The sequence below is a fragment of the Cucurbita maxima genome, unplaced genomic scaffold (genome assembly GCF_002738345.1).
Source record: "Cucurbita maxima cultivar Rimu unplaced genomic scaffold, Cmax_1.0 Cma_Scf00048, whole genome shotgun sequence".
Taxonomy (NCBI): domain Eukaryota; kingdom Viridiplantae; phylum Streptophyta; class Magnoliopsida; order Cucurbitales; family Cucurbitaceae; genus Cucurbita; species Cucurbita maxima.
In genome coordinates this window covers 240,538-252,919 of record NW_019272064.1, presented here as the reverse complement: position 1 = coordinate 252,919, position 12,382 = coordinate 240,538, and the positions used below count along the sequence as shown (strand labels likewise).

Below are 12,382 nucleotides of genomic sequence, written 5' to 3'. Positions count from 1 at the left end.
TGATTTGGAATCCGTAGAAACTAGAGAAACTTGTCCTTGTACACCAAGTTGTTCAAGGGGACAATACTATGTGAAACATATAGGAATTTCATCTTGTTCAAGAGGGTATGAGCAGAAACTTCAGTAAATGAGAGCAACTCTTTTGGCTACTAATAATGAACAGATTCTTCAGTTTTACAATCAACTGATATCTATGTCTCAGCTAAGTATGTCAGAGACTCTTGCAATATATAACTCAAAACAACATTCTAAACATGAAGGTTTACATGCAGGTGATCTATGAAAATCTCTACCAAATAAATACTCTTATGTGTTCTAAGTTTCAACAGGACTATTAACTTTAGTAATACCTTCAATCAATGAGAAATAAGTGCTATCATCAGGTGTTATACCTTTACTTACCATTTCTTTGAGAAGCTCTTCAGCATGATGACCTTCTTGGTTCTTAAATAACCCTTGTATAAGGGCGTTATAAGTTAGAAGAGTAGGATTGAATCCTTTATCGAGCATCTCATCCCGTACTCTGAAAGCATCCTTTACGTCGCCTCGTCGACTATAACCACTTATCAGTGTATTGAAGCTAACATGGTCGGGCTTAATTCCTCTTCTCTTCATCTCATCGAAAAGTTCACGGGCTTCTTCGACTTTTCCTTCCCTACAACGTCCTTGCATTATTGTATTGAAAGTCACTTCATCGGGACAAACCTTCATCCTATCCATATCTTTCAGAAGCTCAAATGCACGCTCCACATTACCGTTCGAGCAATGACCATCAATCAAAGCATTAAACATAATGACATCGGGCAACATACCTTTACTTGTGATCTTTTTAAACAAATCATCTGCATCCTTCATTCTGTTCTTTTTGCTCAAAACATGAATTAGTGATGTGTATGTCACTTTCGTTGGCCGAATGCCACTCGCCAACATTTCGTCGTGCAGACGAAATGCTTTCTTTGCATTTCCACATCTACAATACCCATTGATCAAGATATTATACGTAATAGCATCGGGAGCAATACCTTTCTCGTGAATTTCCTTGATCATACCTTCAGCTTCATCATATTTTTGCTCCATAAACAATGCATGAATCAACAAGTTATACGTTGATACAGTCGGCATTATGCCCTTCTTCATCATTTCATCCTTATAACCAAAGGCCATATCCAAATTACCCTTATTGCAAAATCCATCAATCAAAGTATTATAAGTTACAGCACTAGGAAGTAACCCATTTTGTACCATTTCTTCAAAAATCTTCGACGCTTCTTCGAGTCGTCCTTGCTTGCACATCCCGCTGATTAGAGAGCCATATGTGTAAGAATCAGGTCGAATATTTTTCCTTTTCATAGTACTCAAAATAGCATCAGCCCCTTCAACTCTCCCTCTCGAACAATATCCATGAACAATCGTATTATACGTAACAACATTCGGTTTAACCCCTAAGCATTCCATATGCCCAATAAAATCCTTAGCCTTCTTCAACTTCCCCTCCTTGCATAGAACATTGATCATTATGTTAAATGTATAAACGCTAGATTTTATCCTCAATCTAAACATCTCAGCATACAAAACCCAAGCTGTTTCAGTTCTGTTCAACTTAAGAAACAAACTCAGCAAATCATTGCAGGTCTCAATCTTGGGTGCAACACCCTTTTCCTTCATCATGTAAAAACACTCGAAAGCTTCATCTGCCCTATTCAATTCGCAACAGGACTTAATCAAGTAATCAAAAACAATACTGCTTTTAACACCCAATTGATCACGAGAAGCCGCTAACAATTCAAAAATCTCCTTAACTGAATTAGTGCCACACCCAACAGCTTGTTTTAGAAGCTGTAAAGTGGGTTTGGGAGATGGAAGACGAGCAACAATGACAATGGCAAGGCAATGGGTTTGAGAATCAAGTAATCCATGTTGTAAATGGTTCAACAATTCCAGAACAATTTGTGGAGAATCGTGAAGATTTTGAAGGGTTTCGGAAATAAGCGACGGAGTCAGAGTGGATTCAACCTGTTTGATGAAATGCCACTGAGAGGACCGGGCGAATTTCTCGAGAGAATTCTGGGTTAGAGTCGAATTGGCTTTTTTGGTTGAATTGGAAGATGGAAATTGAGATTCTGGTGGTGTTTTTTGGGGAGAAATCGAAGAGAAAAGTGCGAAGGATTGGGAATTAGTGGTTGCTTGGAACTTCAACGAAGAAAGCTTCAGAATTTTGTAACGATTCATAGTCGAAGGAAAATGGAGAGAAATTTACCTGAGCTAAGAGCGTCTTCTTCAGTAGTTTATTGGCTGAGACTGAAAGGAAGAAACTGGAAAAAGGTGGAAGCTTTCCTGCTCGTTTTCTCGGCGAAGATGATGAGCTATGGCTATGGAAGCTTTCTTTCCAGAAATAGTGTATTTATAGTAAATATTTATAGGTTTGTTCAATATTTTCAAAAAATATATTTTTTTAAAAAGAATAGGGTAATCTTATTTATTTAGCACACTAAAAAAATATAAAAACTCATAAGATACTCAATTTTTTTTTTTTTAAAAACAATTTATTTAGTGCCCTAAAAAAAATATAAAAATTAATTTTTTTTTTTTAAATAGAGTAATCATTTTATTTAGGATACTAAAATTTGAATTCCAAAAGAATAAATAATATGATAGAATGAAATTGAAAAAAGAAATGATATTAGAGAAAATATATGTTTTGATATTAATGTTTCTTAAATGATCAAGTTGAGACATTGTATCTAGTTTTATCGGTGAGCTTTTTAGGAATCATAGAATCAATAACAAAGTCCTATTTGAAGAGGCTCGTATACAAAACGTCTCGAAATAATAACAGAAATGGTGGATTCAATTAACCAAAAGGCAGAAGCTGAAATTCACGTTGACCATCAATAGGTTTAGCTAAGGCATTTGTAACACAACCTAAATAAGCCTCGCTTACGGATGTCTAAGCAATCAAGAACTTCGACGTAAGATAGAAATTCAAATTTTATTATCACGTAAATTTAAAAAAAAAAAAATCAAAGAAATGTTAAACGTAGAGTAAATCATATTTATGTATAGTAAGATAATCTAGTGATTTACTAGATTGTTACCAAATCTATGATTTAGTAGTTTGTTACCAAATTATGATTTACTGGTTTGTTACCAAATATATGATTTCATAGTTATTTGGTTTGTTACCAAATCTATGATTTCATAGTTTTGTTACCAAATCTATGATTTCATAGTTTGTTAACAAATCTATGATTTAGAATGTAATCTTCATTATACACATCTATAAATACATGAGGTCGTGACCCTAGGTCAGGTCATTGAGCCATTCAACCTAACAAGAAAAACATATTCTTCAAGAGTTCAAAGAAAAGGCTGTTTTTCAGCTCAAAATCATTCTGCTTTTGCAGCATTCGCAGTGTTCTTCAATTTTCAGGAAGGAAAGTAAACCTATGCACCTTGAATTGCTTCCAGCATCTGAACATAACTTCACACACTTTGATCAATCCATAATACAATCTAATAAACAAGTCATTATCCTGAAATTTCCATACACAAAGTAGAAGAACTAAAAATGAGGAACAGCAAAAGATTTAGATCATTAGAGCTTTTCATCCATTCTATGTCTGAAAGTTCGACCAAGGAAATCACCACTTATTAACATTAGATTGTGCACAGATCAAGAATCTATAAATTACTTTTTCAAGGAACAAAAATAGTACTTTGATGCGTTTTTTCGCCTGCAGCTCTACTTTCCTCTATTTGCTAGATCAATTCTGGGGCGGGGAAGAAAACAAAAGAAAAAGAACAAACTATAATGGCGACAGAACGTCTCCGAATTAACAACAATGGATGACAAAATTTCATCTGCAACAACGTGTAGCTGTTTACACCGTGATTCACATTCGAGTACTCTGCAAAAGGTAGCATCCATATAAAGCTAAGAGAATATAATTTCTGTGTTGAAGAAGAAACTAAAGATATTAGAAGACCATTCCAACTATGAAATGATGGATTTTAGAGCGCATCTCTCTGCTACAAAATTAGAGACTTGCACTGATGACATATTTATGGTCGACCCAGAAGACTAGATATATTCTTAAAAGTGGTCTAGATTCAAACAGACCTACTTCCTCCATTTTTCAATCTCGAAGTCGGAGAAGTTGAGTGAAAAAAGATGAACCTATAAAAACAATATATCTTTTTGCTAAGGAAACAAGCATAAGAAACGGTATATGAACAATGACCAAAAAGACTTCCTAAGATGGTCACCGGTAGACGAACAAAAACACGCACAATTAAGTATAACTCTTAGGAAAATATACATTTTCAGGAAATCATCTCTAAACATTGCTCCATTTGATAAGTAAAAAGAAGGGCCAAGTGAAACAACCCAGAAAACAGAGGTAATAAATTCAAATTACTAAAAGGAAAAACGTTTGAAGAACTGCCAGAGCTTCCCATTCCATTTTTTTGACGATTCCAGGCAGTGTGTACAACGGGCAGGTCGTAGTGACAGCGCTACCCTTTCCATATATGATCATGACTTCAGAAAATTGATACGGTAGACAACACAACACAAAGAACATCGTCGCAGGTTTTCCACTGAAGCTAAGGTCTCTCCGGAGTAATGAACTGATCATAGCTATTGAACTAAGCCATATAACTAGCCAATTGAAATCGTCCTCCTGGGGGACTAGCAAAACATATTCTCTTTTCTCAATCCCAAAATCGAAGTCTACTCCAATCACATTTGGTTACAAACTAATTACTGAGCTTCTGGGATAAGATATCTTATTGTGTGCGTTTTAGATTCATCCAGAGCTACTTCCTCCATCTTTCTACCTTCTAGTTAGAGAAGTTAAATCGAGAAAATGATGAGGCCTTCAATATAGTGTACCAAAAATGATCAAAATGATGTCCTTACATGGTTAATCTTTAAGACTAGACGAGCGAAACACAAACACAATAGCATGATGCTTTCAGAAGAAGTATTCATTTTCACAAATTTATCTCTGAACAATTTTATAGCAGGGAAGAGGAGACAAAGAAGTTGGAAATTTTATCACGCTATATAACTAAACAAATGAAATCATCCTCCAGAAGGCTGGAGAGGAAGCATCATATTCTAAAATTCAAAAGGCATATCAGAATATGGACGTATGAACAAGGTAACCTAAAACGAACCGCCAAAACGATTGCATCAAGACATACCGGCGACAATAAACAAGTCTGAAGTTTCGATCGGTTAATTACCTTAATTCTCAAGCGACAACGATAGGCTGTTGCTTGGAGGGCTGAAGTCCTTTGTTATTCTTGTGATCAGAGTCTCCGAGAAAATCTTCCATGTTGTAGATAACTGTGATGTAAAGAGAACAGCTAGGGCACCGAGCAATCTCTTCACCGAGCTTAAGATCCTCCTTCGTAATCTGGAACAAGTCGCCGCAAGGGCATGGGTACGTGAAGGCCTGCAGTTCCTCATTCCACTCCATGTCTTCAATCTCCACGTCGTCGTACGACATCGTTGCTCCGGCGGATTCGGCCGATTTGAGGGCGACGGCGAGTCTTCAACCGCCGAGTTCGGAGGAAGACGAAGAGGATTGAGGAAGAGCGAGGGCTTTGGGTTTGTCTGGACTCTGAATATCGGAAGACCGCGTCCAATTTAGGCTGTAATCGTAACCCGCGTTAAATTTATTCTTTCTTTTTTTCTAATTAAAAAAATTATAAAATTTAATTAGTTTAATTAAATGTTATAATTATGGGAAGATTCTCTCCCATTCAGTAGAAATCTCTTATCATAGTAGACGGGTTTTAAAACATTGAACGGAAACACATAAGGGAAAGTTCAAAAAAGACAATATTTGTCCGCGATGGGCTTGAGCGCTTATAAATTGTATCAGGGTCAAGCACCACACGGTGTGCCAGCGAAAACTCTGACCTCCAAGGGGGTAGATTGTGAGATCTCATATTGATTGAAAAGGAAACGAAACATTCCTTATAAGAGTAAGAGCGTGGAAACCTCACCCTAGGGATTTCCGGAAGGAAAAGCCCAAGAAAGATAATATCTACTAACAATGGGCTTGAGCTCTTACAAAGAGCCACCCCATAAGAGCACGTCCTTAGATATCCTAGTGACTCAACCCCACTATTACAAAGAATACAAGCATTAAGAACAACAAAATACCGACAACTAATGCAATCACACACAACAAATCAAGCTATCATAGAATGATCGAGAATATTACCACTAAACCAAAGACAATTATAGTAAGGAACCACGAGACATCTAGGGCACTAAAAGTCAAACCACACGATCACTAACACCTGCTCAAAGAGATCGCTCACGAAATTATCCCACCATAATATATCGACACGATTGCAAGACACCCATAGTTTCAATTGTTTGAATTTTTCATTTAGAAAACAATGAATTGAAGTTAAGTGTTTTGAAAAAGAAACCATTTCCAAATGAAAAATGGATATTAAGAATATCCATTGGGCCAACCATAATGGGCGCAAACCGTGTGCCCAAACAGAACTGCGTGCGCCTCTCGTCTCTTCCCGCCCTCACACACATACACACACAGACTTCAAACTTCCCCAAATCGCCATCTCATCGCTCTCCTTATAAACCCTAACTGATTCCTCTCTCGCATTCATTCCCCAAACCAAATCTCCTTTTCTTCTCTTCACAAATCACTTTCTATATGAAGATTTCGCCTACCGTAGATATGTGCATAAGCGAGCTCGCCAAGTTCCGCGATCGATTCGCAGGCTCTTCCAGACGGTTCTTCCCGAAGCTCAGAGACGAATCAACGACAGATCGCCGGGAGAAATCGATCGAGGAGGCTACGAAACAGACCAGAGCAATCGATGATCGGAAAGAGGTGATTCTTTCGGAATCCACTATTTTCTTGCTTAACGATCGGTTTGTTGTTTGGTGATGTGAATGTGAGGCCGTTACTGGCGAGATTTTTGAGTTTGTAATGTAAATCTGAAGATGTTTTTGTGACGAATTTATGTTCGATCTCTCTGTTTTTGTGACGACGGTGCAGAAATTGCCCCTATCGCGATGTAGGAGACGAGTAAACATTGCATCATTTCGTCTCAAATTAACATTTCTCACCATTTTTTTTTAATTAGGTTTAAATATATTAGGGAAAATTGCATCATGAGAAACCACTACCAAAGAAAATGGTGAAATTGATATGAACTTTTCCTTAAACTTTCTTCCTTGTGTATATCTGTGAATTCTTATAAATTTGATAGTTTAACGATTAAATTTATAAATTCAAAAAAACTAAATAGATACAAATTTTAATCATTTAAAAATAGTTTGTATCTAAATTGATTCAATAATAATAATAAATTTAAAAAATCGTATAAACAATAATTAAGTAATTTTTTTTTATTGGTGAATTGTTATCATAGTTTATTATTAAAATTCATAGTATAATGACGAATTTTAGTTTATGATTTGTATATCTTATTCTTGTGGTTATATAAGAATCTAAATCCGTAAAATCACTTCTGTTATGATCTTCTATATTCTAGGTCTTTCCGTTCCTTCAACTGGCTTATGTTTTTCATGGGAACTGGCTTATGTTTTTCATGTAGCATTTAGGCCAAATGACTCGATGAAATTATGTCAATACTTCCACATATTTCGAGTAACGTAAGAGACATGTTTATTTTTTCCCTTGGAAATCCTTAGAATTACCACGGCTTAGCTTTCAATTTTCCTTTGACTATCAAATGAAATGGGAATAACCGATCCTCTTTTTGAAACAAGGGATGCTTCTGGTTCTCTAGTGGTTGAAACAATTTAGTCGGCGACAGAACAAATCTGTTTATTTTTCAAATGATTCATATCGTCAAGTGTACCCATTCCAAATCTCAGTCCAATCAAATGATCGGTATATCTCGCAGTAACCAAAATGTATGGTTCTCATGTATATCAAGATTAAGTCTCTGGTTCAGATTTCGATTTCGTAGACCAATCCTTCCTAATTCACATCTTTGTTGAAAGAATTTCTTTTGTAATTCCTTACATAAGGATTCAGAAAATACGGAATCTCCACCTACACGAAGAAAATTGTTGATAAAACTCTAAAATGGCATTTTCTTTTGATCCATTTTTGTTTCTCCTTATCATTCAGGAAAGACAAAAAAATTTCAGGGTAGCAAACATTCTCGAGAATTTCTCTTAGATAATAGAACTAGAATAGATATGTTCTGTTTCCTACTCACGAGCCCATATCCTTGCTTTTCGATCCATCTCTAATTCTAATCTTCCTCCCCAATCAGATATTTCCCCATATTACTATATCTCTAAAGTCAATAATTTTATGAGGAACTACTGAATTCTCGGTTAATAACTTTATATGAGGAACTACTAACTTTATATAAGGAACTACTGAATTAAGTCGGTAACTTTATATGAGGAACTATGGAACTCAATTATTTGCTTACTATTCAGTTTTCTGTTGTGGTCTATCCTATAGAGGTACTCAAATTGGATCCGTGATCAATTTCTAGATTTTCTTGTAAACCTAATTGGTTCGTAAATTAGTATGTTTTTTGTTCCAAATTTTTTTTAAAAAAACGGCTCATATATTATTGGTACCAAATTGATATAATTTTAATATATGTTCATATTGACACGTCAATACGCCCAAAATTTGTACATAATTTTTTAAAATAGACCCAAACGTGTAATTTAGCGTTTAAAATTAATATTCCCTCGACGAAAAAATAAGATTTAAAATGGTAATAATATGTAAAGAAAAAGGTAAAAAAAAAAAAAAAAAAAAGTGAGAGAATATTACAGCTTTATATATAAGCTAGGGTAAACTACAAACATCTGTATGAATATGTGGCCTAAAATTTATCTACAAAAAGAAAGACACAACAAAACAGAATATTAAATCCAAACTTTCCTTTTCATACCTGAAAAATTCGGTATTCACAAACCCCCACCCCTAACAAACTCTCTATTTGCAATCCAAGCACGTTTTTGTAGACTCACCTGCAACCCCCTCTCCCAACACGTGGCGGGATTGCATTGGTGTAGAGGCCTTGAGTTCCATAGACTCTTCCCGCAGGGAATCCGACTTTCTGTAACTACCCAAAACGCCATGCAAAACGGCACGCCTGGTACTCCTTTTTTCTGCCTTTACTGCTTCTTGTAGGTCAGGTACGGCCTATCCGCGTCCGCGAGTTTTAGCAGCTCCGACGCGTTCTCTACCACGCGCCACACCTTCACCGACCGGTCCAGGCTACCACTATACACAATCCATCGCCGGTATAACTTTTTGCCATTGTCCTCCTCTTTCGGCGGCGATGGACATTCTTCTTCGTCGTCTTCCTTAACGGCTAAGCATTTGACCGGCCCGGAGTGGCCGGTTAGAACTGAGAGACATGTGTGAGATCCGCTGTTTTCTTCCCTCCGCCACACGCAAATGTTTTTGTCCGCCGATCCACTGAACACCAAGTTTCCGGCAGTCGCTAAGCACAGTACAGCCAGTTTATGGCCGTGGAGGACGCCGCCGTGTGACAAATGCTTCTCGCTCTCCCAATAATTCACTACTCCGTCTGATGAACCGCAGTACAACACTGCCGATGATTTATTCACAGCCAACGCGGTTATCGCATTTTCTTGCTTCAACAACACCTGAACCAGAAAATGCTTTGTGCCTTTCCCCTGTAACTCCCTCCGCCAGACCTTCACTGTTCCATCCGCGGATCCGGTGAATACAAGGCTTTCTAATCCAGATGCGACGGCGTTCACGGCGTCGTCGTGAGCGGCGATTGATTCGAGGCATTTCGAATCTGCGATTCGCCAGACCTTCATCGTTTTGTCCCAAGATCCAGAGTACAAAAGCCCTAACTCCTCGTTCAGACTCATCGATGAAATGGCGTCGAAATGCTTTATACGGAGGACGTTACGGTTGCGCCGGACTTTCACGTAATTTTTCGGATTCATCGAGCTTTTGACGAATTCCTTCAATGTCGGCAGGCTTCCGATTCGGCTATGATATTTCGGATTCTTCGACGAAACCTTCCATATACGAATCTTTCCGTCTTGATGTCCTGTGAATATTCTATCTCCGTACAAGATTATCGCCTTCACCAAACCACTGTTCGATTTAAATCCAGCGTACTCCTCCAAATTCTTCCACACGCGAATGTTCTTGCTATCAGATCCAGTGTACAACAAATCCCCTGCTACCGCTAACGAATACACATGACCTTCCTCTCGCACCAGAGAGCCGACGAGTCCACTCCGAGCGAAGAATCCATCGTCGTACAGATTTATCCCCGACGGAACGATCCACGGAGATTTTGAATACGGCGAAGCAGATTGATTCCACGGCGACATCAAGTACGGCGAAGCCTCACCGCTCGCCGGCGATTTCTCATAGTTATAAACCGGACTAGTTGCAGTGGAGGCATTGCTATGCCGGGGAGAGAGATCGTCATCGTCACCGGCCAAAATCGCCGGATCGGACTGTAAATAAGCTCCAAATCGCTTCCGATTCAATCCACTCCGCCGCTCCATCATCATGGCTCCTCTTCCTTGCTCCTCTCTCATCTAGAATCGAAGAATCAAACCCCCAAGAAATCGTTTCAAAATTCTTCTTTAGAGAATTAACGAAATTTCAATACACCTAACAACGATAATAATTTCGAGGGCTTCTACGGGGAGAGAGAGAGAGAGAGGAGAAGAATATATATAGGGAAAAAAAATATTAGAGAAAAATAAAATAATGCCACGTGGTGAGAGAGAAATAATTATCTGAAGGAACCGGTTAACCGATGGTGCCGGTAACAGGGCAGATGAATTTGGTGGGTCAGTAAAAGACCACGATTTTAATTTCTTTTTTAATTATTTCTTTTTTGTACGGCGTTTAAACTTCACACGCTAATTCTGGGGTGGGGAACAAGCGTTTTCAGATTTAGGTTTGACTTTTGACTTTTTCCTTCGGGTCGGGTCGGGTCGGGTCATCCGCGTCAGGAGAATTTTTCATTCAATGGTCAATTTTGGATTCTAATTGGGATTAGTATAATTTAAATTATTTGATTTGAATATTAATTCTTTTTTAGTGCGTAATTAGGCGGCTTTGTTTGATTATGATATGTTCTAGAAAGAAATAAATTAATGTTGTTACGATGTTCTTACCAATTTGATAACGAGTTTCCACTCGTAATTTTTAAAATATTAAAATCGATAAGAATCCAACACTTTAAAAAAAGTGTCGATAATAAATCAATTTGTTGAATTATATATACTGACAATGAATTATTATTTATCTGATTGATATATCTTTACGTGAATGTTCTAGTACAGTTTGATCAATTACGATATTACTGTTCGTAGTTCTTCGATTCCGTCTCCCATTCAAAATACCCTTTTTAAGTCGTTGAAATGGTCTTGATGCCATTTCTAATTGAAAAATATGCCAATTGTATTTGAATTGACCTAAATAATTTTCAAATACAGTTGAATATATGTTACAAATGTTGGAGCAATACTTATCCGATAGCCCGGTCGCAAAAAAATGGGTGTAACCACGTTAGTGACACGTATTTTTCAGTTAATTTGAATGTATTCTAAAAGTTCAGTGTAAAACTGACAATGAAATGTAACGAGTCTTAGCAGACAATATCGAGGACGCTTGCCCACAAGAGGGATGGTCGTGAGATCCCACGTCCCACGTCGGTCATCAACATTTCGAGTAATCAACTTTAAAAAAATCAATTAAATATGAAATTAAACATTAAATTATATGTTTTTGTCAAATTCAAGCGTTTACACGTGCATTAAAAAAAAACACAAAATTTGAAGTAAAAATAAATTAAAATTTATGGTTAATTAAATAATATTTTCTAATATTTCCGACCACCACATATAATTCAAAATTTTAAAACTCAAAATCAAAATTAATGGATAACTTCAAATTTTATAATAATAATAATTAATTTTCAAATATTACCCTCAAGCAAACGTGACTCACGCCTATATAAAGTTCATTTATTACAATTATTAATTACTTTTTCCTTATTTTATTTTAAAGTAGTCGACATGTTTTATTAATTTAAAATTTAATAATTATATTTTAGCGTTTTAAATATTTTTTTGCTCTTAATTAAAATATTTTTTATTTTTTTTCAATTCTAGCACGTCAACCAAAATTATTGAATTTAAATTTTGTCGGTTCTTCTTTGGTTCGGTCTAAAATCAGATCTAATCGAATCGTGCGTATCATAAACAGAGATGTCCACAGAAACGAGACAAAATGGACGGAGAAACCCTCTTCATTTTCGTCTCTTATTTCAATTCTCATCCTGAATACTCGATAAGCTCGTTTATACACGAGTTTAAGAA

At 36.7% G+C, this 12,382-nt stretch overlaps 3 protein-coding genes across 4 annotated transcripts; all 3 read right to left on the bottom strand.

Annotated features, from left to right (window-relative positions):
• Nucleotides 1–80: 80 nt before the first annotated feature.
• LOC111470920 (pentatricopeptide repeat-containing protein At2g15630, mitochondrial) lies at nt 81–2,366 on the bottom strand. The gene has a single exon (XM_023116571.1). It carries the CDS (start codon nt 2,227–2,229, stop codon nt 316–318), a length of 1,914 nt encoding a protein of 637 aa, XP_022972339.1. The 5' UTR covers nt 2,230–2,366; the 3' UTR covers nt 81–315.
• A 980-nt stretch (nt 2,367–3,346) lies between these two features.
• On the bottom strand, nt 3,347–5,671 carry LOC111470942 (diphthamide biosynthesis protein 3-like). 2 transcript variants are annotated; one of them, XR_002715141.1, is made up of 3 exons: nt 5,251–5,671; nt 3,775–3,908; nt 3,570–3,702 (listed from the first exon to the last, which is right to left on the bottom strand). XR_002715141.1 is itself a non-coding variant. In XM_023116599.1 (2 exons), exon 1 carries the CDS (start codon nt 5,514–5,516, stop codon nt 5,259–5,261), a length of 258 nt encoding a protein of 85 aa, XP_022972367.1. In that variant the 5' UTR covers nt 5,517–5,671; the 3' UTR covers nt 3,347–3,471; nt 5,251–5,258. The 2 variants fall into 2 exon arrangements, 1 of the variants encoding a protein (XP_022972367.1); XM_023116599.1 differs by lacking the exons at nt 3,570–3,702; nt 3,775–3,908 and adding an exon at nt 3,347–3,471.
• Nucleotides 5,672–8,801: 3,130 nt separating this feature from the next.
• On the bottom strand, nt 8,802–10,715 carry LOC111470926 (protein JINGUBANG). The gene has a single exon (XM_023116578.1). The coding sequence runs from the start codon at nt 10,586–10,588 to the stop codon at nt 9,170–9,172; it is 1,419 nt and encodes a 472-aa protein (XP_022972346.1). The 5' UTR covers nt 10,589–10,715; the 3' UTR covers nt 8,802–9,169.
• Between the last annotated feature and the right edge of the window lie 1,667 nt (nt 10,716–12,382).